At 39.0% G+C, this 27,492-nt stretch overlaps 1 protein-coding gene across 1 annotated transcript; it reads left to right on the forward strand.

Moving 5' to 3' along the window:
* The first annotated feature begins 726 nt into the window (after nucleotides 1-726).
* slc6a22.1 (solute carrier family 6 member 22, tandem duplicate 1) lies at nucleotides 727-27,492 on the forward strand. Its single transcript, XM_085777254.1, has 15 exons — nucleotides 727-911; nucleotides 4,282-4,451; nucleotides 10,441-10,575; nucleotides 11,734-11,874; nucleotides 12,109-12,193; nucleotides 13,237-13,369; nucleotides 15,366-15,500; nucleotides 16,657-16,760; nucleotides 17,082-17,206; nucleotides 17,303-17,415; nucleotides 24,156-24,293; nucleotides 24,403-24,505; nucleotides 24,593-24,693; nucleotides 25,500-25,670; nucleotides 27,203-27,492. Exons 2-15 carry the CDS (start codon nucleotides 4,286-4,288, stop codon nucleotides 27,314-27,316), a joined length of 1,764 nt encoding a protein of 587 aa, XP_085633380.1. The 5' UTR covers nucleotides 727-911; nucleotides 4,282-4,285; the 3' UTR covers nucleotides 27,317-27,492.

Below are 27,492 nucleotides of genomic sequence, written 5' to 3' on the forward strand. Positions count from 1 at the left end.
AAAGGTAACAAAATAAAGTACTCCTAAAACTATAGGGATTATGGTAATGGCCAATTTGCCAAAATGTTGAACTATCCCTTTAAAGCAAAGACATGGAGGGGGAGCATCAGCTATACAATACAACAAGTTAGGCTCTCACACTATAATAAATAAATAAAACATTCTTAAACAACCCGTCACAGCCATAAAAGTAAAGAAGATATTGCCACTAGTTTTATGGAATATGATTATAATACCTCATGATTGCAGCACAGCATTGAACCAACCTACTCCTAAAACTATAGGGATTATGGCAATAGGCGAGTTTGCCAAAATGTTGAAATGTCCCTTTAAGTCCTCAGAATTTCAATTTTAGCAAGCATAAAGTCTACAGTGAATACAATAAATAAGTAAATAAAAATATTAGGAGGCCACTAATAGTGTAGCTACACCATAATATTGGACAAATGAAAACTCAAACCATCCTGATCATTGTGTTGGATGAGGAGAGATCACTCAGGATTCTCTCAGAGGTGTGGACAATACTGACAACCTACTTTGTCACCGTACAGTATGCAGCTAGCATGGCTAATGTGTAAATCCCCCCCTCTCCCCTCCCCTTTTCACTTTGACCAGACCGTGTGGCTGCTGGAACACGCTCCGCCTTAAGTCGCTCATTCAGAAACATATTACACCCCCGCCCCCTCCCGTCTCGCTCTGTTCCTCTCTGCACTTTCTCTCTCCCTCATTGTCACACAAACAAACCTCTCCTCATGGACTTACTCACGGCCAGAGCCAGGAGGAACACTTGTCCTGGAGAGACTCGGGGATCAAGACTCGTACTTTCCCCAAAGGGCACCAGTTGAAATCCACCTAGAGCTAAATGGCAGCATAACACAGGAGCACAGACTACGTGAGGCTGTCTTTCTCAGGTACTCTTAACCAATGCCTTTTCCTTAAGGTCACAAGCAGGATTTACTCTGTCTTTATGTGTGTTTTTGCATGAATGTGCACTACTCTGGTTTCATCTCTTGAATGGGAAACACGCCGTACTCTTGCAGTTCAGAGACGGTTGAGCTTTTGAAGCGGCTCTTAGGCTTGGCGCCCGTGGCTCGGTTATGTAGGGCAAAGGTTATTGGCTACGCTGCAGCTATTTCCCTTGTTCACTATAACACCTCAGGCTGCACTGTGAGCATAGCTGCAAAAACCTAATGTTGTTTCAGGCAAATATGTTTCTCAACAAATGTTTGGGCAGATTGCATAATAACAACCCCTCTTAAAGGTCACTTTAAAGGACATAAATTAGCAGATATTAAAGGATACATTACTTCCTATGATTGTTTTAAAGAAACATGAAATATAAGCATCTTAAATACTAATATTTCAAGTTAACAAACAGCAGATCAGTACAAATAAGTTGGTTAATACTACAGTTAAAATGTTATATTTTTCATTTAATATGTGGTCTGACAACAAAAAGATACAGAAAATGACTGTTTGCTGTCATTGCAGGGATTAAAAAAGTAGACAACTACCCCGCCCCAACTACCAAGGTTCTCAGGATTTCATCACAGATAGAACAAAATTAACATCTGAGATATTTTTGAGAACACAACATGAATTGTTGGCAGCACTTGCTCACGGCACCTTGGCTTGTTGAGTCCTGCCTCCATCTCGTACAGCTTTTTTATATAAGAAACTGAAATCAGATGCTAAATAAACAGTTTTCTGTCCACTAAATTTAGGATTGTTTTGTAGAATGATACATGGCTGGAGGAAGATAGATTGCACGAGGTTTTGTCATCTCATGCCACAAGTGGGGAGTCAATTTGGTTTCAGGTGTGCTTAGTATTAAATGGTAATTAGCATTTGTTTGCATCCTACTGTAAATACTATATATATACATATATATATATATTATTTTTTTATTATTATTATTTTATTTACACACCCATTAGGACAATTTAGTGTAATTTGTCTGTTTGTCAAAGAAATTCAAAGTCGTGTGAGTGTCAGTGAGGAGGTCTTAGCATTAATGTATCAACTCTTCTCCATAACGAAAGGGAGCAGGTGAATAATAGCCTACAACAGTAAAAACAGAAAAGTATTTTGACTTTTAAACTCTTACTAACAAATACACAACTCGTCTCAATGGCTACATCTGATGACTAAAATTCTTCAACCAAGACAAAATTGACTGAGATCAGTGTGTTGTAAAACTCTGAATCAAACATGACAACTGACGAGTAACGAAATGGAACGGACGATTATGTTAATTGAAATTCCAGTTTACCTAAGGGTTGAAAATTGAAAATCTCTAAAAACTGTTTTTGAAATATTTCGCCAATTGTTGATCACTCAACTTGTGTAGAATTTGGTATTTGTGCTAAAAAATAATATTCGTTTTCTACAAACATACATGAATGAGACCTATTGTGAGTGTCCCTGCTATGCTGAATAATTCTGCCCCAATAGGGTGTTGTCTCCTAGAAGACAATGACACCATTTACAGACCCTAAACTGAATAGATGATAAACATGAGGAAAACAAGGATAGACAAGTTAAATAGAACAAATGAAGAGCCAATAGCAGTATATTGAAACAGGTACAACTTGTAAAGGAGAAAGACACTGAACATCATCTGGTATTGTTTTTAACCTTGCTATTTCAAGACAGTGGATGACACCAGAATGACTGAACATACAATATACAGTGCAGCAATGCATATGCTATTGCTCAGTTGGTATAGCTTTTTCCCTGGTTAGAACTTAGCACCACGGGGAGGAATTTCCCTATTGAACAGAAACAATGAACGAATGTTGTCGGGTTGAACTCCATCTGGTATGTCTTTGAGAAACCCTACAACTTCTACTGATCCGGTCTGGAGTCACCAGGCATGTCCGAACTATGCCACGAAGGGTCGTATGGTTACAGGTTTTTGTCCCAACCAATCAAGAGCACACAGTCAAGTCTGGTGTGCTGCTTGGTTGGAACAGAAACGTGCAGCCCTTTGTGGAATAGTTTGGACATGGCTACTAAACCATCCAGTGTCATACTGATGTGTAAGGCAAGGCAAGGCAAGGCATCTTTATTTATAGAGCGCATTTACAGTAATACCAAGGCAACTCGATGTGCTTTACATAAAGACAAAATATTTGGAAAAAAAAGAGAAGCATAAAACAGAATAAAAACAAACACTAAAAACAGAGTTAAAAGCAAGAGCAAATTAAAGTAAAATAAAAGAAAATAGATAAAGTTTAAAGTTCTTAAAAAGAGCTCAGCTATAAGGCCATTTTGGTTTTGTGACCTTATCTCAGATACAGGTCAAAAACTAGGCCTGTTGCAGTTATTACATAATTGCCTGATCAAAAGTATTTGAGCTGACCCCAGTCATTTTGTATAATGGTCAAAATGGTCACCATTCATCTGTATAAAAAAAAGCTGGATGAAACTAACAGAAATATCACATACATCACCACAAACTGTTTACTTTTAACTGCTTAGTTTCTAATATGAGCATCTATTATGAATTTAGTTGCAAAGCCTAAATTCAAACAGAAATGCAGTTTTTCATTTATGTTCCAATGTTTAAAGCCAATAAATAGCTCTTCTTCATAAGGTGTGTATCATTAAACTATGTTGGCAATTAATTGTCAATTAAAATGTAATGATTGTGACAGCCCTAGGTCAATCTTTACAATCTTCACTTGCTCCCATGGCAACATTCAAAAGTCCATTAATACATTTATGAAAATTCAGATTGCGCCTCTGTAACTAGACTTCTGTCAGCTAATATTGGTCAAGTCTGTCTTCTGTGGATCCACTTAGTGATCATCGCTAACTAACACGCTCGAAGAAAAGTCGTTTTCAATATCTTGGGATGTGAAGCTTTTTAATAGTGGTGTAGTAGCGCACATATTTTCCAGTCTAGTTGCTTCACTCCCACATCAAATCCAAAGCAGAAACACAAAAGCAACATTGATGAAAGCATTACCCTCATGCGGAGCAGCACTGACCCTCATGACCTCATGTAGTAAGACTGGCCTTGTGCAGATTATGAATATCAATCATTATGAATTCATGTCTAATTTCCTTCCGTGGTCAGTGATTATGTGGTCATGTTGTTTACTCGCCACTAATGGGACTCATGTCATGATAAGTGAATGTATTCCTTACAGACAGATAACTGCTGTAAAATGAAATCCAGAAAGTATTGAAGCTGGTTATGATAAGGTCACTGAATGCCACCTCACTGATCTACCCTCATCAGTACTCCTCTGTGCTTTGTTTGTCTCGTTACAGTGTGATGGATAAGCTCCACGGTCCAGAGGTCAAGTTCAGGCTGGACTCTGGCACCGTGTCCAGGGGTCAGTGGTCCAGCAAACTCGAGTTCCTCTTGGCCGTCGCAGGACAGATCATAGGTCTGGGAAATGTGTGGAGGTTCCCTTACCTGTGCTACAAAAATGGTGGAGGTGCGTTTCAGATTTTCAAAAAGAATTACACACAACCATAGAAAGGAAGGTGTAAAGCTACTGCAGCAGAAATAACATGTTGGCATATCCTTAAAGCAGAAGTAAGTGATCCGGTGGTTTTGGCTGACTTCGTGTCAGCCGATGGAGTTAGCAGTCCCCGCCCTCGTCCCTACGTCACCACATTCACGCGCATCCCTTGGCTGCACACACAGAGAGGACCGCCCCTTAATGCCGTTCTCTCTCCTCATTGGATAAAGGTTGTAGGATACAAGGAAAGTTTTCTCCTCGGCTTACAGCAGAGCAGAGTGACTGACAGACCCGTGTTTCGGACCAAACACTCTATATAAGTGATTGCTGTCGAAAGATATAGCCTAACTAAGACTTATATTAACACAAATATTCCGCTTACTTCTGCTTTAAGGTATCAAAATGTGTTAAAAACAATATACTACAGCGCTGGTGTAGTTAAGTTATATAAAAAAGGACTTAGGAAGCATCATTTGCCTTTTTGTTCCTGACTGAGGCTCTGGGACAAGACCATGCAGATCCTGTGGCTTATAGTAGTGTATAGTATTCTAGCGCTGCATGAGTGGCGACCAGCAGCAGTTGTCATCGCACGACATTGTTGTCTCTTTTATGTTTTTTTAAAATAGTTTTTTATTACTTCTGTCTGTGGAGTGAATGGTGACCCCTTGATCCTGCTGTTACCTGCCCACTATGGATGTGGTTTATCAATTTCTGGTGCTTTTAACATCCTTTCAGCGGTGCTTTCCTTGAATGTGTTTGACAAAGCCAAACTGAAGTACAGCTGCAAGTCCCTTTTCCAGCTCTGTGACACTGCTGTGGCCTGAGCCAGGGACTTTGAAGATGAAGCCAGAGGAGTCGCATTCCTCTGTCTTCTGTCATTCTCACCAATGCCCGGTCTTTAAAGTCCCCCTCCCGCGACCCTTTTTGGTCATTTTAAAACCAGCTCATTAGCAATGCACATTAGCAATGCACCTCTGGAGGGTGGGCGGAGACTGCGCTGCTCTGCACCCGCCCAGCCACCTCCTCGCACCCCACCCCCCCCGCTTGCTGACAGCTGGACATTGTACAATTACAGATTCAGCGCGTTTAGCGTAAAACTGCACACTGGGATTCGGGACAGCTACACCGAGCTGCCAAGCCTTTCACCTCTCAGGCAGATGCAGAGCGGGGCGGGAGCTTGTAGCACTAGTGCCCTCCCCTGGAGCTGTGACACGTCAGCTCCAGTCTCCCTGAAACTGCCAGTTTGCGTCTGCCATTGGTTCACAGCAATTTGAAGGCAGAAAAACTCAGAAATGCAATTTTGCACTTGCTTTTCTGCTGATACGTCCTCTAACACAAGAAAAATGCCACAGGAACATGTGAAAAGCACGAAAAACACGATTTTCATGGGAGGGGGTCTTTAAAGGAGAACTATGCAAGCCTGGTCACTATTCCTCTGTGTTGCTAACCCTCCTCCTGGCCATGTGCATTTGTTTACAGTGAAGCCAGTGAGAAAGCAATCAACAGAGCGGTACATAATGTTATATATCACGTACGATGTAACGATGTGTATATTTTTGTAGTCTTATCAGTCATCAACAAGAGATTACCAGTTACTGGGCGCGTTTGTATTGTGGTGCCGCCAAGACGAGAGCTGGGACACCGGGCCGGAGGCTCTGATCTTACAAGGTTGGTTTTCAGCCAAGAGACACTAGGTGGAAGCCAGAGAGCCTCCATTCTCCCTGGAACAAGTTACAAGTCGTTTATTAAACCATCACAATTACTCCAAAGCTGTTTAATTAAGGTAAAAATGTAGCATAGTTAAGCTAAAAATCCTGCATAGTTCCTCTTTAAGGAATAAAATACCAGAGGATGAACTTCAAACGAATGTTAAGTTTCCTTTCCATCAGAATACAAGCACAGCTGTACAGTACTATTGCCCTTGCTGAAACTTGGCTTAAAAACCACGATTGATTTGGAAATTGACGGCTTTGGCCACCCCTGGCATTTAAATCTTGATGCACAGTTGACAGGAAAGCCGATGGATGGGGGCGTGTGTCTCTATGTGAGCAAGGAAAACTGTCTGTTCTCCAGATAACGCCTATCTGTGTCACTCTGGTCGTTGAATTTCCGCAATTATTTGTCACAATTGTCTATATTCACCCAAAAGCAACTGTAGATTATAGCTGCTGCGCAGCAATGGGTCGGGTCCGGGCTACTTTTGGGCATATTTAGGCAATTCTGAGCAACAAACAGGAGAATAGGAAGACAAGACAGTTGACCTTTGGTGTCCAATTTGCATCAGTTGAGGATTGAACCCACAACCTCGGGAACCAAAGACCGTTGTCTATCGCACTGAGCTAATTGACAAGTGGTAGTTCAACAGTGGCTTCACAAATTGAGTAAGCCATTCACTGTTGTGCAGGCAGATTTGAAACCACAGTAAAAAGAAAAATCAGTTTTTGAGGTAAAATAATGATATGTATTTGTTAAACATCTACTGTGACTCTAAGATGTTAGGAGCCTTCGCACATGGTCCAGTCCAAGCTATTTGGATTTTTAAATTTAGAGGCTTGCTGTGATGCCACCATTAGTACAACTGTCTTGTGTTTCGTGTTGAGGACATCTGACATTTTGATCTGTCATCATCATCACCCTTGATGGGTCTCGAACTCACAATCTCTGACACCAAGAACCAGCTCCTAACTCGCTGAGCTAATTGGCTGGTAGTGAGACCTGCTGTGTAGCTTCATTTATCCACTCAGGGAGTCAATGCCCGGGCAGCTGTTGTCAAGCCAGATTTCGAAAATGGTCAAAATGTCAGAGATTCTGTTATCTAAACAAAAATCTGATAATACATGGGATCTGGCATGGGGTTGGACATTTCTGTAAGGTTTGGTGAGTTTTCACCCATGGGAAGTATGATTTCCTTGGAAGTAGAAAGAAGAAGACACTGGACCTTTGTGCAAAATTTAGTGAGCTTTCACCCATGGTCCAGTCCAAGCTATTTGTTTTGTTTTTTTAATTTAGAGGCTTGCTGTGATGTCACCATGAGGATTCTGGCATTTTGATGTGTCATTATCATCATCACCCTTGCTGGGTCTTGAACCCACATCCCCTCGCACCACAAACCAGCTCTTAACTCAGTGAGCTATTTATCTGGAAGTGAGACATGGTGTGTGTCTTCTCAAATAGACTCAGGGAGTCAGTGTCCGGGCAGCTGTTGTAGAGGCAGATTTCAAAAATGGTCAAAATGTCAGAAATTCTGTTATCGAAACAAAAATCTGTTAATACATAAATTGCATGTAGACAGCAAAACAGCTTGAGGACATCTGACATTTTGATCTGTCATCATCATCATCACCCTTGCTGGGTCTCGAACTCACAATCTCTGACACCAAGAACCAGCTCCTAACTCGCTGAGCTAATTGGCTGGTAGTGAGACCTGCTGTGTAGCTCCATTTATCCACTCAGGGAGTCAATGCCCGGGCAGCTGTTGTCAAGGCAGATTTCGAAAATGGTCAAAATGTCAGAAATTCTGTTATCTAAACAAAAATCTGTTCTAATACATAAATTGCATCTTGACAGCATGGAAATGTTGGTGATTTGTTTTTAATGATAAGTGTTTTGCTTAATAAGAGAAAATATGATGTTTAAAAATTCCACTCTCACATTGACTGCAGTTGTTCCCATGAGAGCAGAATTCAAAATGTTCTAGAAAATTCAGTTTTTGAGATAAAATTCTGATATTTGCCAAACTTCATCAACTATGACTCCAGAATATTGTCCTTTTTTTTCAGGAAGATTGAAAATGTATTTAGCAAGAATTTGATGGTATATGTTTACAGTACTGTTTACAGTCAAACATTTTCATGCACTGTAGGCTCAATTTTTGCTTAATCAATACGTAAGGGGGTCCCCCCGCCCAGCACCCCAGAGAGTCCAACATAGCCCAGCCCCACATCCAACCATCTGTTGCATATTATCAATTATTTCAAGGGCAGTAGTGAGTGATTGTAGTAATAGTGGTTATCTTGTTATAATCCAAGTTGTAGTGTGCGGTGGTTAAATACCCACAAAAAAAAGAAAACACAGAAAATACAGAGAAAAAAAAAAATCGTTATATCGTACTCTTGAACTGGTGTATTATTTTGAGATGAGACTTCTCGTATGTGGTGAAAATTCGCAGATTGTTATGGATGACGTGATAAATTCTGATGCCAATACAGATGTCCTCTGTAAAAAGGTAATCCAACGCCTGTTCTTTTTAAGGAAAAGACGCAGTTTCAATGTTGATAGGACCATAACTATTGAATCTGTTCCTTCTTTTGATGTGATTTGTTGGTTCGGTCACCTTAGTGTTCAGAACAAAAGAAAACTGGTAAAAATGGTCAGGTTGTGCTGCAAGATCTCTGGTGTCTGCCTCTAGAATCTTGAACAGATATATGAGCAAAGACTCATTTCAAAGGCTGAATCCGTTGTGTGTGATCCTCTGCATGCCTTGCACACCGAGTTCTATTTACTTCCTTCATGGCAGAGGTTTATTGTCCCCAAATGTCATACCAACAGGTACGTCCTTTGTCCCGTCTTGTATGCTGTATGATGTGTTATGTCCTGTCCTGTGCTGTTATTGGTATTACTTGACTTGTGAACTACTGGCTGTAATCAAAATTCCCCCTGGGGACATTCAAGTTTTACCTTACCTTACCTATCCTATAGCACAGAGCATCATCTCTCATGAGTCATACAGTAGTAAACAGTTCTTCCGATGTGGCACATCATTTTCACAAGGGAACCCTCTGAACCTACATCTATAATGATGCCTGGATCCACATCCTGGTTACATTAAATAACACACATCTTTGTTCCTGCTTTGATAATGTGAGATAGTTGGGGCCCGGTTTGCTACTGTTTAGTTGTGAGAAATGTTTTAATATGCAATCCTTACCATCAGTAATTGTCAGCTAATTATGTGATGGTAAAAACTATTTTCACTTTTTGGAGCGTAGGTTAGTAAAGTTTTAGACTTGTACCCAGCTAATATGTAAATAAAGTCAGATTTCTCATTCCTGAACGAAAACATTCAAACAGTAACGTGTTCAGTAATGACGTCTAATAAACATACTCTCAGATCAGGATGCATCAATCTTCAAATGACTCCCAATTGTTAAGATCCATAAGTCATGATGCTTCTGCCATGTCTGGTCTTGTGTCCCTCTTAATTTGAAATGCAACAACAACAACAACTGACTAGTATTTCAAAAAAACCCTTATTGCAGGGTGGTGTTTAGCTTAGTTGGTAGAGCACCTGCCCCATGTGTTGAGACTATAGTCCCCACTGCAAGCGGCCCCGGCTCAAGTCCTGTGTCGAGCGGCCATATCCTGTGTGTCATTCCCCCCCTCTCTGCCTCCCATTTCCTGTCTCTCTCTCAGCTGTCCTGTCCATTAAAGGCAAAACAGCCCCAAAAATATACTTAAAAAAAAACAAACCTTTATTGCTTTCTGAAATAGTTGGTGTGATTGTCATAAGACATGTATGAGGAACAGGAATATTTAACTATAAAAAAGGTTAATTGGCCATATATAAACCAAATGAATTACAGTAAAAAATATGTCTTTTTAAGTTATTATGTGACGATGCAAAGTGAAGTTTTAATTTAATTTTTATTACTTTACTTTAAAGACGATGTTATAAAGTCTTGACTGGCGAGCCTAAAACATAGACATTCTGGCATATTTAAATTTTCAGCATACTTCACTAAATATTTAATTGTCATAATTGAGACATTTGAATCAAACTGTCTATTAATTGAAGAATCACCAGTGCTAGTTGCAGATTTTGGTGAAGAACATTTAACTCCAAGCCTGGGTGTGACTCTCTCTGGTCCCACCTCGATCAATATGATTCCTACAGATTATACAGTATATCGAGTGCTCCACCTGCAAACAACCTAACTCTGTTGTATGTTTCCATTTTCCACAGGGGTGTTCTTCATCCCTTATATACTCTTTCTTTTTACCTGCGGCATCCCCCTGTTTCTGCTGGAGACGTCTCTCGGCCAGTACACCAAACAGGGAAGCATCACGTGCTGGAGGAAAATCTGTCCCCTGTTTGAAGGTAAATGATGATGTCAAGAGTCATGCAGCAAATCTGTTCTGTGGACATTTTAGAGCCAACCATTCACACACATCAAACATGAGGTTACAGGTGAGATATGTTTACAATTTAGTAGGGCTGTTGATTCGTTGATTTCATTCGTAAAGGTCTCATCAACCTCAACGTCAACTCGTCACACCACACAGACACAAGTTCAAGTTCACTTATATTTATATAGCACAGTTAAAAAGACCTGTGGTCCAAAGTGCTTCACAGAGCAGAGACAAAAACGAAAAGACGCATGTACAAGAAACAAGAAAACATATATATCATCACACATACTCACAAACAAATGCATGTAGCACATGCACATATACAAACATATTATGCGCATACATACAGATACGTGCATGGTTACAGTAGTCATAAACAACAGTGCAAGATTATGTTAAAAATGCACATAGATGTTTTGAACAAAACTAGGCAGGATTAGAAGTCCCTGTGGATCCGAAGGCCAAGGAGAAAAGATGTGTTTTTAAAGCACACTTAAACCTCTCCATGGATCCCGTATGTCTAACATGTAATGGCAAGCTGTTCCAGAGTTTGGGAGCAGCCACAGAGAAGGCGCAATTGCCCTTGGTCTTCAATTTTGATCATCTAGGTACATCCAGCAACAACTCACTGGATGACCGTAGATCTCTGGCTGGATTACGGACTTGTATGAGTTCCGCCAGATATAGAGGAGCCAGACCAGTTAAAATCTTACATACAATTAATAACACTTTAAAATCTTAAAATCAGTATTAACCTGACAACCTATTAGATTGTGTCTTTCTATAAATCCGTTATAGAAATGAACGTGTTTAATTTTAATATCCTTGACAAAGATATCTTTATAGAGAGGCCTGAGCACAAGAAAACATTCAGTAAATTCAGTGAATTGAGGTTTCCAATTAATTTATAATCACCAGCAAAACCAGAAAATTGTTGGCGACTCCCTTCCTGTGAAAAGGTTGTGATGTTTTGTCCATTCCTCAATTACTTGTATTGTAAGAGTAAAAACACCTTACTCCACATTTCAGCCAGAGAACACAGAGAGCAGAGACAGCTGGTGACCTCGGTTTGAACTGTAAATTGTTGTTGTCTTGTTGAGAGAGATTTGGTTTATGTTTTTTCCAGGGATGGGGTACGGCAGTCAGGTGGTTGTCCTTTACTCCAGCATCTATTACATCATCATACTGGCCTGGGCTTTTCTGTATCTCTTCTCCTCTTTTGACTCTGAACTTCCCTGGGCAAGTTGCAGAAACAGCTGGAACACAGGTACGTGCCACTCTGAGTACTGAGCACAAAGAAACATGAGAATAAAAAAGTGGATTATAATGAACCTTCTCTAGTGCAACAGCATCTCACTGCAAAGTTTAGTGCGATACAATACTGGCTGAAAAATAATTTTTCAGCCAAGTTCCACTCTTGCAAAAATAGGAAATTGTATCGTGCTAGATTTGCTCCTCTTCATGTTGCATAACATCTCCAACCTGTATTTCTTTGGAAAAGAAACCTGTGTGGAGTTTGATCGAAAGACTGGACACAACTGGACCGTGGTAGAAAACGCATCATCACCAGTGAGAGAGTTTTGGGAGTGAGTACAAAAACAAAGTTCAAAATCAAAGCAGATGTGATTAAGGGGGATTCTTTTAAATTAAAGGGATATTTCAACATTTTGGCCAATTCGCCTATTGCCATAATCCCTATAGTTTTAGGAGTAGGTTCATTACCATTAATTGTCTGTGCAAGCTGTTAGATCGGCAGGGCAGAGACACAATTTGCCAAAATGCTGAAGATATCCCTTTAATGAGTTTTTCTGTCCCCAGGGTGATTGTATTTGTTGCTGTAAAAGCTCTGAAAAAAAAGAATTGTCTCTAGTTAAGTAATAAGGAATTGAAATTCAAAACCTCACTGTGCATCGTCACATATTAACTTTAAACATTTTTTATAGTGAGATATCACTGTCCCCAGTACATGTGTTATTACCTTCACACCAACTGTTCTAGAGCAATAAAGTTTTTTCAAACTACTATCAGTTGTTGCAACAGGGTCACAAGGCCAGACATGGCAGAACAAATGGGAGTAATTTGAAGATTGATGCATCCTGATCTGAGAGTCTGTTTATTAGACGTCATCACTGAACACGTTACTGTTTGAATGTTTTAGTTCAGGAATGAGAAATCTGACTTTATTTATATATCCAGTGTACATTGTTAGCTGGGTCTAAAACTTTACTAACCTATGCTCCAAAAAGTGAAAATTGTTTTTACCATCATGCATCATTACTGTCACAGAATCAGCTGACAATTAATAATGGTAATAACATCTTATTCTATGGAATACATAATGGCAGATGGCCGACAGTAATTTACTGTACATTATTCTTGCAAGTCAACATCGCCCCAACTATCTGCCAGTTATCAAAGCGGGAAGATGTGCGTTATTCAATATAACCAGGATGTGGATACAGGCATCATTATAGATTCAGTGGGTTCCCTTGTGAAAGTGATGAGCCACAATAGCACAAATTGTTTTTTCTGGCCCATGAGAGATGATTTTCTGTGGAAATTGAAGAATCACCCATGTCTAAACATCTAAATAGTTCATGAATTGCTGATTATTGAATGTGATTTGCAGGAGGAGAGTCTTGAACATTACAGGAAGTGTCCATGAGTTGGGCGGCATGCGATGGGAGTTAGCTGGATGCCTCCTGTTGTCCTGGATCATCTGTTACTTTTGTGTGTGGAGGGGAGTGAAGTCCACGGGGAAGGTAGGACAATGAGCTTTTTACTGTTGTATGCAAAGAACCAAGCAAGTACTGGAAGACATTCTTCACTCTTTGATTTGAATGTCTTGGGGACAATGTTGTCTTCCCTCTACCTACAGGTTTAGGGTTAGGTTTACAGGTTCATCTCAATAAATGACAATATGATGTAAAAGTTAATTTATTTCAGTAATAGTGGAATTCAAATAGTGAAACTCATATATTATATAGATTCATCCATGTGTTTATTTCTTTTAATTGTAATGATTATTGCTTACATTTAATGAAAACGAATTTAATGAAAATATAGTGGAATTCACTATTGTAATTAATGATGTCATACTCTGATCAGCTGATTAACTCACTATACACCTGCATGAGTTAAGTGATGAATCCCTGCATCATTTAAAACCTCTGTCACTGTAGTTTACCTCAGACATAACCTGTCAGCAGACACTGAATTAATTAATTACCGTGAAATGTCACTCAGATACTGATGGTGGTCAGAGGTTGAATCCTCAAAACCTCAATATCTGCAACATGGACTGTAACTAAAATTGTTTTAGACTGTCTTTACACTACATGGTCCAAGTGGCCCAATTCCGATTTTTTTCCTCTCAAGTGGCTCAGATCGGATCTGTAATATGAACGTGTAAACGGGACAAATGCGCATGGAATCGGATATTGTCAGATCAATTCAGGCCCCTGTTATATGTGGAAATAAATCAGATACATATCGAATATCTGCCAATACGTCTGTAGTCTACACAGACAGATCGGATCTTTCCTGGCAATGCGTGTTGTATGTCATCAATGATAATATTAATTCATGTGCCCACACGTGTACCTCACTAACTTTATAGACTATGTTTACTTTGTAAACAGTGATGTGTTGGATATAAACTCTGAGCACCAGACTCACCTTTGTTTAAAATTATTATGGAATCATAACGTGACAATCCTGTCTTAAAAAAAAAAAGAAAATCACTAGTTTATTTCCAGCCGGTTGTTTCACACAGGCAAAGCAGGTGTAAATGCAGACATCAGATATGGGTCACTGCTGATAGAACATGCAAATAGACAGTCAAAAAAAATCAGATATGGGGTGCCGAGTGGCGCAATAGGTTAAGCTGGCGCCCCATGTGCTGAGGCTATGGTCCTCGTGAAGGCGACCCCTGTTCGCATCCCGCATCAGACATCCTGTCTCTTTCAACTGTACTATCAAATAAAAGGCATTAAAATGCCCCAAAAATATACTAAAAAATCAGATATAGGCAACAAATTGGAATTTGGCATCAAGGCCTGTAGTGTAAAGACAGCCTTATGAATTCCACCTGCTTTGGTATCCCGTGACTTTTCTACTTGTGCCACCATAAGGTTCACATTTCCTTTATTTATTTGTTGGACAGTAACGTCTTATCTTATCTTTAGTGAAATATCTGGAAAAACTGGACCAATCACTGTCAAAACCAGTGCACACACTCCTCCGTGATGAGCTGTAAGGATAATTGCCGTTTTTTTACATTCTGGACCTTATTTCTAGCATAGAATACAATCATTTACTCACCCAGATAACTTTGGTGTCATTACAAGTCATTCCGACGAAATTAGATCCAGCCGAGCCGTCCAGATTGTAAAAAGCGGTAATTATCCTTTAATGTTCAGTTTAGATGACCAAACACACTGCAAACCCAGTAACCCTGTGTAACATTACAAAATGTTAACACAGTGTTATATTGTTTAAATGGTGCATATTAACACATGCATCTTCCCATTCATGTCATTGTTAGCCTTTTAGCATCTAAATGACTGTGTGCCTAGGCACCGTGTTGGGTGGTGTGCCATCCTTGTATGCCTTCTCAGTCATCTCTACAGAAAACAGTGTAAAACATATGAAATCCAGCCATGTCTAATCCAGCAGTGCTTAGTGTCAGTAGTCCTGTAGCATGCAGGGGCCAAATTAAAATCAATCAGTACAATTGAGATGAATTTTCTTCCACAGGTCGTTTACTTTACTGCAACATTCCCGTACCTGATGTTGGCAGTGTTGCTTGTTCGTGGACTCACTTTACCTGGGGCCTTAAATGGGATAAAGTTCTACCTCTACCCAGATCCATCCCGCCTCTCTGACCCACAGGTGAGCACAGATTTCACTTTCTGTCTGTTTTGAACACTTAAACAACCGAATCAAAGAAAAACTTGCAAAAAGCTATGCCCATGACTTTTGAATACTTACATGTGAACTTTGGATCTTAGGTGTCAATGTAGCTTTCAGTGTAAGCATTATGAAGTAAGGGATAATGTATAGTTCGGAGGTTTTTATGGAGAAATAAACCCCGACAGGTTGTATGGTTTCATTCAACATGAAGGGGTTTATTTCTCCATAACAACCGACCAACTGTACATTATCCCACTTATTACACGGTTTACGAGTGAAATAATTGATTTGAAACATAATGTTGATCAAAATACGACTTTCATCGATTTAAAATTGCATTTAGCGAATCTGCAAGACCGGTCACTTCCGCTGTTTTGCCGGGCCTCCTCCCGTTCTAGCATTTGAAGCCTTTGATAATCAATCAGTGGATCGATAGATTACCATACACGTGTTAAGATGTGTGTATTGTATGTAGTCGTATCTGTCATAAACAAGAGATTAACTTTACTGTTTACGGGGTGCGTTTGTGTCGCGGAGTCGCAGTGCCACCGAGGCGAGAGGAGAGCTGACACCGGGTCAGAGGCTCTGATGCAGGTCTGGTTTCCAGCAGCGGTGTGGAAGGAGCCTTCACTCTCCTTTTAACAAGTTACCAGTCATTTATCTAACATCGCTATTAGTCCGAAGCTGTTTAATGACGGTAAAAATGAAACACAAGGTAAATATCCTGCATAGTTTCTCTTTTCTGTGCTGCGCTGATCAGAGCGGCGTCCCTAGCAACGGTCTGTTATACTTGACGACGGTCTGTTATACAGAAATAACAGACCGCAGAACGCAGCGCTGGACCAATCAGAGAGCAGCATTCAATAGAGCCGTGTAATAATATGGAATAAATAACTGGGCAGTGGAAACTTCAGGAAACTGAAAGGATTACTTATTCACTGTTTGAAGCAGTGTCAAACTTTGAAGTGTAACTGTATTTGCAGATGATTGTTCTGGTCATGTCACAGCAATCATCAACAGTGTAGAACACTGACAAACCTGAGGCGATTCTGTTTAGTGTCACTGCATTAAATGTCTTTCATATGTTATTTATTTACTTGAAAAGACTTGAAAATGTCTTATATTTGTTTTGCAGGTGTGGATGGATGCTGGTACACAGATCTTTTATTCCTATGCTATTTGCATTGGATGTCTAATGGCACTTGGCAGTTATAATAAGTACAACAATAACTGCTACAAGTAAGTTTGATATAACATCTCTCGTTGTTTGTTTCTTTGTTTTTTCATCTGAACATAAAAAAAAAAAATGCTACAATACAAAATATAATTGTCACTGCTGAATATATAAAAGACCCTTGAAGATGTTCCCCGGAACATTTGAGCCTCCTCGGACCATTCTATGGCAGAATGGAGTCATTTATACAAAGATAACCCCATCAGGGTGAACTGAAGTGTACCGTAGTTTCCTCCAGTAATATGGTGGAAGATTTGAAGTCAGTATGGGAAGACAAGTTGAAATGTAAATTCAAAAAAACGTAATGTAATTTGTTCTCTCTGCAGGGACTGTGTTTACTTGTGCCTTTTGAACAGTGGGACCAGTTTTGTCGCTGGCTTTGCCATCTTCTCTGCACTTGGATTCATGGCATATGAGCAAAACACAGACATAGAAAAAGTAGCTGAGTCAGGTAAGTACATGTAGATCAATATTTAGTATAATTAATAACTGAATTGTCTAATGAATTATCATTATTTTAAATCTTTTGGAACCATATTCACTTCAGGTCCTGGCTTAGCGTTTATTGCCTATCCTCGAGCAGTTGCCATGATGCCTTTCCCTCAGGTCTGGGCCATATTCTTTTTCATTATGATCATCCTCCTGGGACTGGACAGTGAGGTGAGCTTCTTTAGAGGTGAAATTAACCCAAATATCAACTCTTTTTTTCTTTGTCCGTCCTGAGTTGTTGCATTTTTGAACATGTTGGCAGTTTCCAATATGATTATATATATCATATTATCTTATATTATATCTCCTATACATTGTATCCTGTATAATTTTCAATATAATATATTTTCAATAGAATTATTTCTTTAGGTATTACATGTTTAGCAAGTTTACATCAACCAAACATGCCAAAAAAAAAGACATCAGATGTCCTTTTGGTGATTCAGTTGTGTTTTATAGAGATGGGCTTTGAAGCATATCATAATTCAACAGAGTTATTAGCATCTACGTGTGTATTATAATATAACAATGAGTTGACATAAAGATGCATACTTGAATTCCCAGGTTTTTCTCAAAAGCAAGTGGATTTTCTACACTCTGATGTAATGTTGTGTGCTCAAATGTGACACACAGTGTACAGTATATTGCACTTTAGTTTGCATATCTGTGTCAGCTTTAAGGATAGTTTACAGCAACATCTCAGTGAATCATACGGGAGATCAGCAGTGTGCTGGGAGATGATGAGTCAGCGTAACTTGGTGTGAGTTCAGGTGCAGAAAGTTGAGCAAACAACAGTTTTATGATTCTCATGAACTACGGCGCCCAGTAAAATACCGCGGTAAAGTGAGCCGCTGTTTGCGAGATAGTGGTAAAGTGAGGCGCTGTTTGATTTTCGTTGGGCGTGCACTACAGTAAATACGGTAGGCACGGTTCTCGAGCAAAGTGAAGGTCCTGAAAGATACATAAAGCCTACGTGCTTTTACTGGAGAAATGTGGAGGAAAATCACTTCCAAGATGAATCAACTTTTTAGTTATATTTCACTGCCGTAAAGGGGAGAAAAATCACCTTTCATCGACATTTTACTGTAGAAATGTGGAGAAAAATTAATTTAAAACGACCCCTATAAAAAAAGCCATTCACAGTATGCTGACCTTTGACCTTACCTCACATTAATTCCTTCATATGTGTATGTCTCTTTTTTTTTTTTTTTTGCATATTGTTCCTGACGTCTCACTCTACCTCTGGTACAATTTTGGTAAAATATTTACTGTTGAAATGTGGAGAAAAATCATTTTTTAAACGACCCCTACAATAAAAGCCATTCACAGTATGCTGACCTTTGACCTTACGTCACATCAATTCCTTCATAGGTGTGTTCCTCATTTCTTTTGCATACTGTTCCTGTGGTCTTATTTTACTTCTGGTATCATTTTGGTGGCATTCTACTGTAGAAATTTGGAGAAAAATCATTTTTAAAAATCCCACCCATAATGACTCAACCCCATTTACTGTATGCTGACACTTGACCTTACGTCAGATCAATTTCTTCATAGGTGTGTTCCTCATTTCTTTTGCATATTGTTCCTGACATCTCACTCTACTTCTGGTATCATTTTGGTGGCATTTTACTGTAGAAATTTGGAGAAAAATCATTTTAAAAATCCCACCCATAATGACTCAACCCCAGTTACAGTATGCTGACCTTTGACCTTATCTCACATCAATTCCTCATAGGTGTGTTCCTCATTTCTTTTGCATACTGTTCCTGACATCTCACTCTACTTCTAGTATCATTTTGGTGGCATTTTACTGTAGAAATTTGGAGAAAAATAACCTTAAAGTCACCCCTATAATAAAACCCAGTTACAGTATGCTGACCTTTGACCTTACCTCACATCAATTCCTTCATAGTTGTGTTCCTCATTTCTTTTTCATATTGTTCCTGACATCTCATTCTACTTCTGGTATCATTTTGGTGGCATTTTACTGTAGAAATTTGGAGAAAAATCATTATAAAAATCCCACCCATAATGACTCAACCCCATTTACAGTATGCTGACCTTTGACCTTACATTACATCAATTCTTTCATATGTGTGTTCCTAATTGTTTTTGCATATTGTTCCTGACATCTCGCTCTACCTCTGGTACAAATTTGGTAACATTTTACTGTAGAAATGTGGAGAAAAATAACCTTAAATTCACCCTAAAAGCCATTTACAGTATGCTGACCTTTGACCTTACCTCACATCAATTCCTTCATAGGTGTGTTCCTCATTTCTTTTTCATATTGTTCCTGACATCTCACTCTACTTCTGGTATCATTTTGGTGGCATTTTACTGTAGAAATTTGGAGAAAAATCATTATAAAAATCCCACCCATAATGACTCAACCCCATTTACAGTATGCTGACCTTTGACCTTACGTCATATCAATTCCTTCATATGTGTGTTCCTCATTTCTTTTGCATACTGTTCCTGTCATCTCACTCTACTTCTGGTATCATTTTGGTGGCATTTTACTGTAGCAGTGCGGAGAAAAATCAGATTTAATAATGGTCAGCATACTGTAAATGGAGTTAATCATGAGGGTGGTTTTAATCTGACTTTTCTCTACATTGCTACAGTAAAATGCCACCAATGTGATTCCATAAGTAGAGTAAGACACCAGGAACAGAATGCAAAAGAAATGAGGAACACACCTATGAAGGAATTAATGTGATGTAAGGTCAAAGGTCAGCATACTGTAAATGGCTTTTATTATAGGGGTGAATTTAAGGTTATTTTTCTACAAGTTTCTACAGTAAAATGCCACCAAAATGATACCAGAAGTAGAGTGAGATGTCAGGAACTGTATGCAAAAGAAATGAGGAACACACCTATGAAGGAATTGATCTGACGTAATGTCAAAGGTCAGCATACTGCAACTGGGTTTTATTATAGGGGTGACTTTAAGGTTATTTTTCTCCAAATTTCTACAGTAGAATGCCACCAAAATGATACCAGAAGTAGAATAAGACCCCAGGAACAGTATGCAAAAGAAATGAGGAACACACCTATGAAGGAATTGATCTGACGTAAGGTCAAAGGTCAGCATACAGAAAATGGGGTTGAGTCATTATGGGTAGGATTTTTAAAATTATTTTTCTCCAAATTTCTACAGTAAAATGCCACCAAAGTGATACCAGAAGTAGAGTGAGATGTCAGGAACAATATGCAAAAGAAATGAGGAACACACCTATGAAGGAATTGATGTGACGTAAGGTCAAAGGTCAGCATACTGTGAATGGCTTTTATTGTAGGGGTCGTTTAAAAAAAGATTTTTCTCCACATTTCTACAGTAAAAATTTTACCAAAATTGTACCAGAGGTAGAGTGAGACGTCAGGAACAATATGCAAAAAAAAAAAAAAATGAGACACACACATATGAAGGAATTAATGTGAGGTAAGATCAAAGGTCAGCATACTGTGAATGGCTTTTATTAAAGGGGTCGTTTTAAATTAATTTTTCTCCACATTTCTACAGTAAAATGTCGATGAAAGGTGGTGAAAGGTCAAAGGTCAGCATACTGTAAATGGGGTTGAGTCATTATGGGTGGGATTTTTATAATGATTTTTCTCCAAATTTCTACAGTAAAATGCCACCAAAATGATACCAGAAGTAGAGTGAGATGTCAGGAACAATATGAAAAAGAAATGAGGAACACACCTATGAAGGAATTGATGTGAGGTAAGGTCAAAGGTCAGCATACTGTAAATGGCTTTTAGGGTGAATTTAAGGTTATTTTTCTCCACATTTCTACAGTAAAATGTTACCAAATTTGTACCAGAGGTAGAGCGAGATGTCAGGAACAATATGCAAAAACAATTAGGAACACACATATGAAAGAATTGATGTAATGTAAGGTCAAAGGTCAGCATACTGTAAATGGGGTGAGTCATTATGGGTGGGATTTTTATAATGATTTTTCTCCAAATTTCTACAGTAAAATGCCACCAAAATGATACCAGAAGTAGAGTGAGATGTCAGGAACAATATGAAAAAGAAATGAGGAACACAACTATGAAGGAATTGATGTGAGGTAAGGTCAAAGGTCAGCATACTGTAACTGGGTTTTATTATGGGGTGACTTTAAGGTTATTTTTCTCCAAATTTCTACAGTAAAATGCCACCAAAATGATACCAGAAGTAGAATAAGACCCCAGGAACAGTATGCAAAAGAAATGAGGAACACACCTATGAAGGAATTGATGTGAGGTAAGGTCAAAGGTCAGCATACTGTAACTGGGGTTGAGTCATTATGGGTGGGATTTTTAAAATGATTTTTCTCCAAATTTCTACAGTAAAATGCCACCGAAATGATACCAGAAGTAGAGTGAGATGTCAGGAACAATATGCAAAAGAAATGAGGAACACACCTATGAAGGAATTGATCTGACGTAAGGTCAAGTGTCAGCATACAGTAAATGGGGTTGAGTCATTATGGGTGGGATTTTTAAAAATGATTTTTCTCCAAATTTCTACAGTAAAATGCCACCAAAATGATACCAGAAGTAGAGTGAGATGTCAGGAACAATATGCAAAAGAAATGAGGAACACACCTATGAAGGAATTGATGTGACGTAAGGTCAAAGGTCAGCATACTGTGAATGGCTTTTATTGTAGGGGTCGTTTAAAAAATGATTTTTCTCCACATTTCTACAGTAAAAATTTTACCAAAATTGTACCAGAGGTAGAGTGAGACGTCAGGAACAATATGCAAAAAAAAAAAAAAAATGAGACACACACATATGAAGGAATTAATGTGAGGTAAGATCAAATGTCAGCATACTGTGAATGGCTTTTATTAAAAGGGTCGTTTTAAATTAATTTTTCTCCACATTTCTACAGTAAAATGTCGATGAAAGGTGATTTTTCTCCCCTTTACGGCAGTGAAATATAACTAAAAAGTTGATTCATCTTGGAAGTGATTTTCCTCCACATTTCTGCAGTAAAAGCACGTAGGCTTTATGTATCTTTCAGGACCTTCACTTTGCTCGAGAACCGTGCCTACCGTATTTACTGTAGCGCACGCCCAACGAAAATCAAACAGCGGCTCACTTTACCACTATCTCGCAAACAGCGGCTCACTTTACCGCTGTAGTAAAATGACGATGGGCCAATAGTACCTTGTGAAGTATGAGAAACAAAGCAATTGGGAGTGCTGCAATCTGGGTCTAAGGAGAGATGGATAAAAGTGAAGGTTATAAAAGATCAGGTGCTCATCAAGACTAAAAAAATTTAGAAAAAAGAGAGGTGGCTGAAACCAAAGAGGCAGTCTGAGGCACTCTGAGTGTAGTGTAATGAAAATCCTTTGGATGGACCAACACGTTTTGACACTTACATTGTCTTCTTCAGGGTAAGAGATAATGAAGCAGCTGTGTTCATAAATTGATGAACACCATCTCCTCGTAAGGCACTGAGCAGAGAAGGTGAAGTGAGAAAGAAAGTTAAAATGCCCGAACGTGGAACTACTGCGGCAGGAAGTGAACAAAAAAGAAACAGCTTATATTTAGTTTATATTTTTATATTCATATTTTGTTCAATTTAGTACAACAGCGGTGGATGCAAAGTAACAGAAAATAAAGACGCATGGGATGTTGTCAGTAGTTCACTGAATGTTGTATCTGGAGAAGAGCACACTGCTGACCAAGTAAAGAAGAAACAGTTTTATCTCAAATCTGTGGTTAAAGAACGTATTGCCAAAGAAGAGAGCTGCAGAGCGGTGGAGGGAACAGACTGGTCCAGACTGATCTGATGGCTCATCATGAGAGAGGCCGCACTCCCAGGGGTGCCGTCATATGACTGATCATATTATCATATGATCATCAGTCATCATCATATCATATGATCATTGATATGATTTAAGTGTCAATAGTGTTTTTTAAAAGACCACAATGATTTGTAATTAATAATAATTACTAAAAGAAGAACACTGTTCTAATTCAAATCATATGATATTAGATAACTGCAGAACAGAAGAAAACGCAATCATCAATTATTTTGCACAATTGTCAGCTCTCAAATGCTCTTGAGTGTGCGTAGATTTTGTTCTTACTGGATAAGAAGACATTCGTGAATGTCACATTCTTCTTAAAAACTGCGCGGGAATGGTTCATGAATGAGGCCCAATATCTGGCTGATATGTCACATTATTAAAAGGATAGTTCAACATTTTGGCAAATTGGCCCATTGCCATAATCCCTGTAGTCATAGCAGTAGGTTTGTTACCTTTAGTTGTCAGTGCAAGGTATTTTTAGAACGGCAGAGCAGAGCCGTGAGCTGCTCAGAGCTACGCTACAGAGACTCATGGGATTTCTTGGTTTCCCTAATCAAACTCATCAAATACACAATCCAACAACTCCACCATGCTCTGGACAAGTTGTGACCTGCACATTCACCACGCTATGAGATAATAACGGAACGTTACGAGACAGAGTCGTTTTAGAGGCAAATGCAGAGACTACTTGCTGAAAAACTGCAATGCGCATCAGTGGTTTTGCATGAATTTACCTCGTTCTAAAAATAGCTCGCACCGACAAATAAAGGTAACAAACCTACAACTGCTATGACTATAGGGATTATTTGCCAAAATGTTGAACTATCCCTATAAGAACAAATGACTAGATTAGAGAATTGTGTAGCCTTGGTGGTGGTATGCATTCTGTGAAGTTTGTAACATGTGAGTCAGAGTTGTGTTGTGTAACTGAGAGGTGTGTGTGTGTGTGTGTGTGTGTGTGTGTGTGTGTGTGTGTGTGTGTGTGTGTGTGTGTGTGTGTGTGTGTGTGTGTGTGTGTGTGTGTGTGTGTGTGGTGTGTGTGTGTGTGTGTGGTGTGTGTGTGTGTGTGGTGTGTGTGTGTGTGTGTTTCAGTTTGTAGGTCTGGAGGCTCTTGCAACAGCAATCTCAGACATGAATCCCTCCTTCTTCCACGTTGGTCATCGACGTAAACTCCTCCTGCTTTTTATCAGTGTTATCAGTTTCCTCATTGGCCTTGTCATGGTAACAGAGGTAAGATCCAATCAGAATGCCACATCATTTATTATCACCACATTCCCCCACGTGTTAAAAGACCGTTAGAATAACAGAGCGGCTAAGTGAATTCTCCTCCCATCCACAGGGCGGACTGTATGTCTTCCAGCTGTTTGACTACTACGCCTGCAGTGGGATGACTCTGCTGCTGTTTGCCACGCTGCAGTCAGTCTGTGTTGGATGGGTGTATGGTGAGTTAGAAAACAAGTACGTACACACATCTTGGCGTCAGTTTCTCCTCAGAATTCCCTCATGTATATGTTTCCATCTACTCACAGGTGCGGAGCGGTTTTATGATAACATAGAGGACATGATTGGCTACAGGCCTTTTCCCCTGATTAAGTACTGTTTGAAATATGTCACTCCAGTCATCTGCATGGTGAGTAAACATGCCATCGGACATTAGTATAATGGTCATTAAATGAAGACAGAGAGACTGTTATGACAGCTGCAGCTGGAACATTGCATTAGCTCTAACTAGCTATCTTGTCAAAGGAGGTTTTTATGTGCAGCTAATTAGCTCTGTGTGTAGTGAGATCAGTCATACAACATTTAGATTAAGCTTTGATGTTTTTGGCTAATGTTATGGTGAGTTTGTTGGAATCTTTTTTTTTTTAAATATATATATTTATTTATTTATTGTGTTAATACAACAACATCCAATAATGTAAACATCCTAAACATATGGCAGTAATGAAAATAATATTGAAAATAGTTATAATACTGAAAAGGACCAAAATAAATGAATAATTAAATAAATGACTAAATAAGAAAGAATAATTAAACCACACTAGTCAGTCAACAAACTTACTGTGCAAAAACAATATATATATATATTTTTTTTTTTTAATCGTAAATGTAGGTTAGAGTGTATATTCCCATGTTGGAATCTATTTAAAAGACATGGCAACATTAGTATAAACTCATAAACTACTGGAGGTAGCAAGTTAGTTATGGTTTGTACATGGTTTGTATGGTTTACATTTATACGAATGAATCAATTAATTGTTGAATTCATTCCTCATGCTTCTTGTCTGAAACACACTTCTTCTGTTCAGGCAAGTAGTTTAGCTGAAATGGTTTAAAAGCAGGTTTCCTGAGACTTTGCATGTATGATTTTAATTTCATTTAAACATTTTGTGAACTGTATTATAAAACAGGTTTTCCTATCACTGTTTTTTTCAGGGAACTTTCATCTTCTCTTTGGTTAAATACACTCCTCTGAAGTACAACAACACACTCGAGTATCCATGGTGGGGTTATGCTATTGGCTGGTGGTTCACTCTCTCCTCTACACTCATGGTGCCCTTCTGGATGCTGTACAAACTCAGTGTCACTCCTGGTACTCTGCGGCAGGTGAGTGGAAGGCTCCCTTTTTTTTTCCTTTTTTTTTATATAGTATATTTGACAGGGACAAAGCTCAATACATACACCGATCAGGCCTAACGTCATGACCACCTGTCTAATATTGTGTTAGTCCCTTTTGCTGCCAAATACACAACAAACTGCTGCACTGTGTGTTGTGACAGCTTTCTATCAGAAGCAGCATGAACTTGTTCAGCAGTCTGAGCAACAGTATCTGGTCTGTTGGATGGAGCACCCGGGCCAGCCTTCTCTCTCCACGTGTATCAATGAGCCTGTGGCCGCTTCACCACTCACACTTCCTTGGACCAGATAGATCCTGACCACTGCAGACCAGGAACACATGAGAGAGAGACCCAGTCGTCCTTGGAGAACTGGATTAGATCCTTAACCTGAACAGTGTTCCTGCTTCAACTCTGAGGAGAACATGTTCACCTGCTGCCTAATATATCCAAACCACTAACAGGTGTCATGATGTTAGGCCTGATAGGTGTATATATTGTGCCAGATTTTGCTCGAAGATCATTTTCATCTGTAATCCCTGGGCGATGGACAATAGTAAACAATGTGCAGGCTAATCTTTAACATTTTATACTAAAGAATGAAAATTGATTGTAATTAATGGCTGCAGAACTGTTTTCCTTTAAGCCACTGTTTAAAGGGATAGTTCACCCAAAATTCAAATTTCACTCATTATCTACTCACCCTCATGTCGACTAAGGGCTGGGAGAATTTTGGAGGTATTTGGATGTTTTTTGGTGTATCTTTTTGGAAGAAGAAAAGAGAGCACCATTCACAACCATTATATGGACAAATACTGCTGCGCGAACCCCCCTGTAACTCAGAGAAGGCACAGAGGACTCTGAAAATTCTCCTAGCCCTTAGTCGACATGAGGGTGAGTAGATAATGAGTGAAATTTGAATTTTGGGTGAACTATTCCTTTAATACCGAGTTTAAAATGGCTTAATGTACTGCACTGTGTGATACTGGCAGGGTGTTCAACTGGTCCACTGCAAAAAACATAAAGCTATGTTTTTGTGTATTTGAGCATCAGATTTGTTAACATGTACATTTTGTATTCATATTGTTTTAATGTAATTTGAAATGACATTTGGACCTTTTTTTAACAAAAGTAAGACTGAATGCTCCTGAAAATGTCAAATGATGTAACCATAAAAAAATAATTAATATTAAATATTTTATCAGCCCAGTCTGGATTTAAGTATACTTCTTCTGAAAACATTAAATAAAAATAGATTTTTGTAGTGTATTTCTTCAATTAAATTGTAATGCATTTGGCAACATTTAGCAGGACATTTCCTAACATCAAATAATGTAAATTTGTCAAGAAACAGTTGCATTGCAAAGTGAATTACATTTATTCCACATTGAGTCCAGATGTATTTTCCTGTACGTAGTCGGATCTTTATGAAAAAATACCAGTTACATCACTTGACATTGGGTTGCATCACATCAGTGACTCATTTTTATTTGTTCAATTAACATTTATATTCTTCTCTGTCAGAGGATCTCAATCTTGAGTGCTCCAGCTGAAGACCTCCCTTTGACCAAATCAGAGAAAAAGACTTTTGAACTGCTCGACTCGACCTCATGTCGTGACAGGATGGTGCCCCAGTGAGAAGAGACAGGTTCAGATTTGCTGAACGCTCAGAGACAGAAGGGAAGTTTGACCTCTTATGCAGTGCTCATACACCAAGTTCCCTTTAAAGCAGTGATTCCCAACCTTGTCCCCTTTCATACACTAGTGACCTCCAGGTACTGGCTGGGTGTCTGCCAGTTATAACCTGTTCAGCC

The sequence above is a fragment of the Trachurus japonicus genome, chromosome 5 (genome assembly GCF_045865225.1).
Source record: "Trachurus japonicus isolate A0001 chromosome 5, Traja_1.0".
Classification (NCBI taxonomy): Eukaryota; Metazoa; Chordata; class Actinopteri; order Carangiformes; family Carangidae; genus Trachurus; species Trachurus japonicus.

Excerpts from the sequence above, each read along its gene's own strand:
- slc6a22.1 (XM_085777254.1), top strand. The coding sequence starts at position 4,286 with ATGGATAAGCTCCACGGTCCAGAGGTCAAGTTCAGGCTGGACTCTGGC. Across the intron at positions 24,294-24,402 it reads GCCTTGTCATGGTAACAGAG|GGCGGACTGTATGTCTTCCA; the intron begins GTAAGATCCAAT and ends TCCCATCCACAG. Across the intron at positions 24,506-24,592 it reads CTGTGTTGGATGGGTGTATG|GTGCGGAGCGGTTTTATGAT; the intron begins GTGAGTTAGAAA and ends ATCTACTCACAG.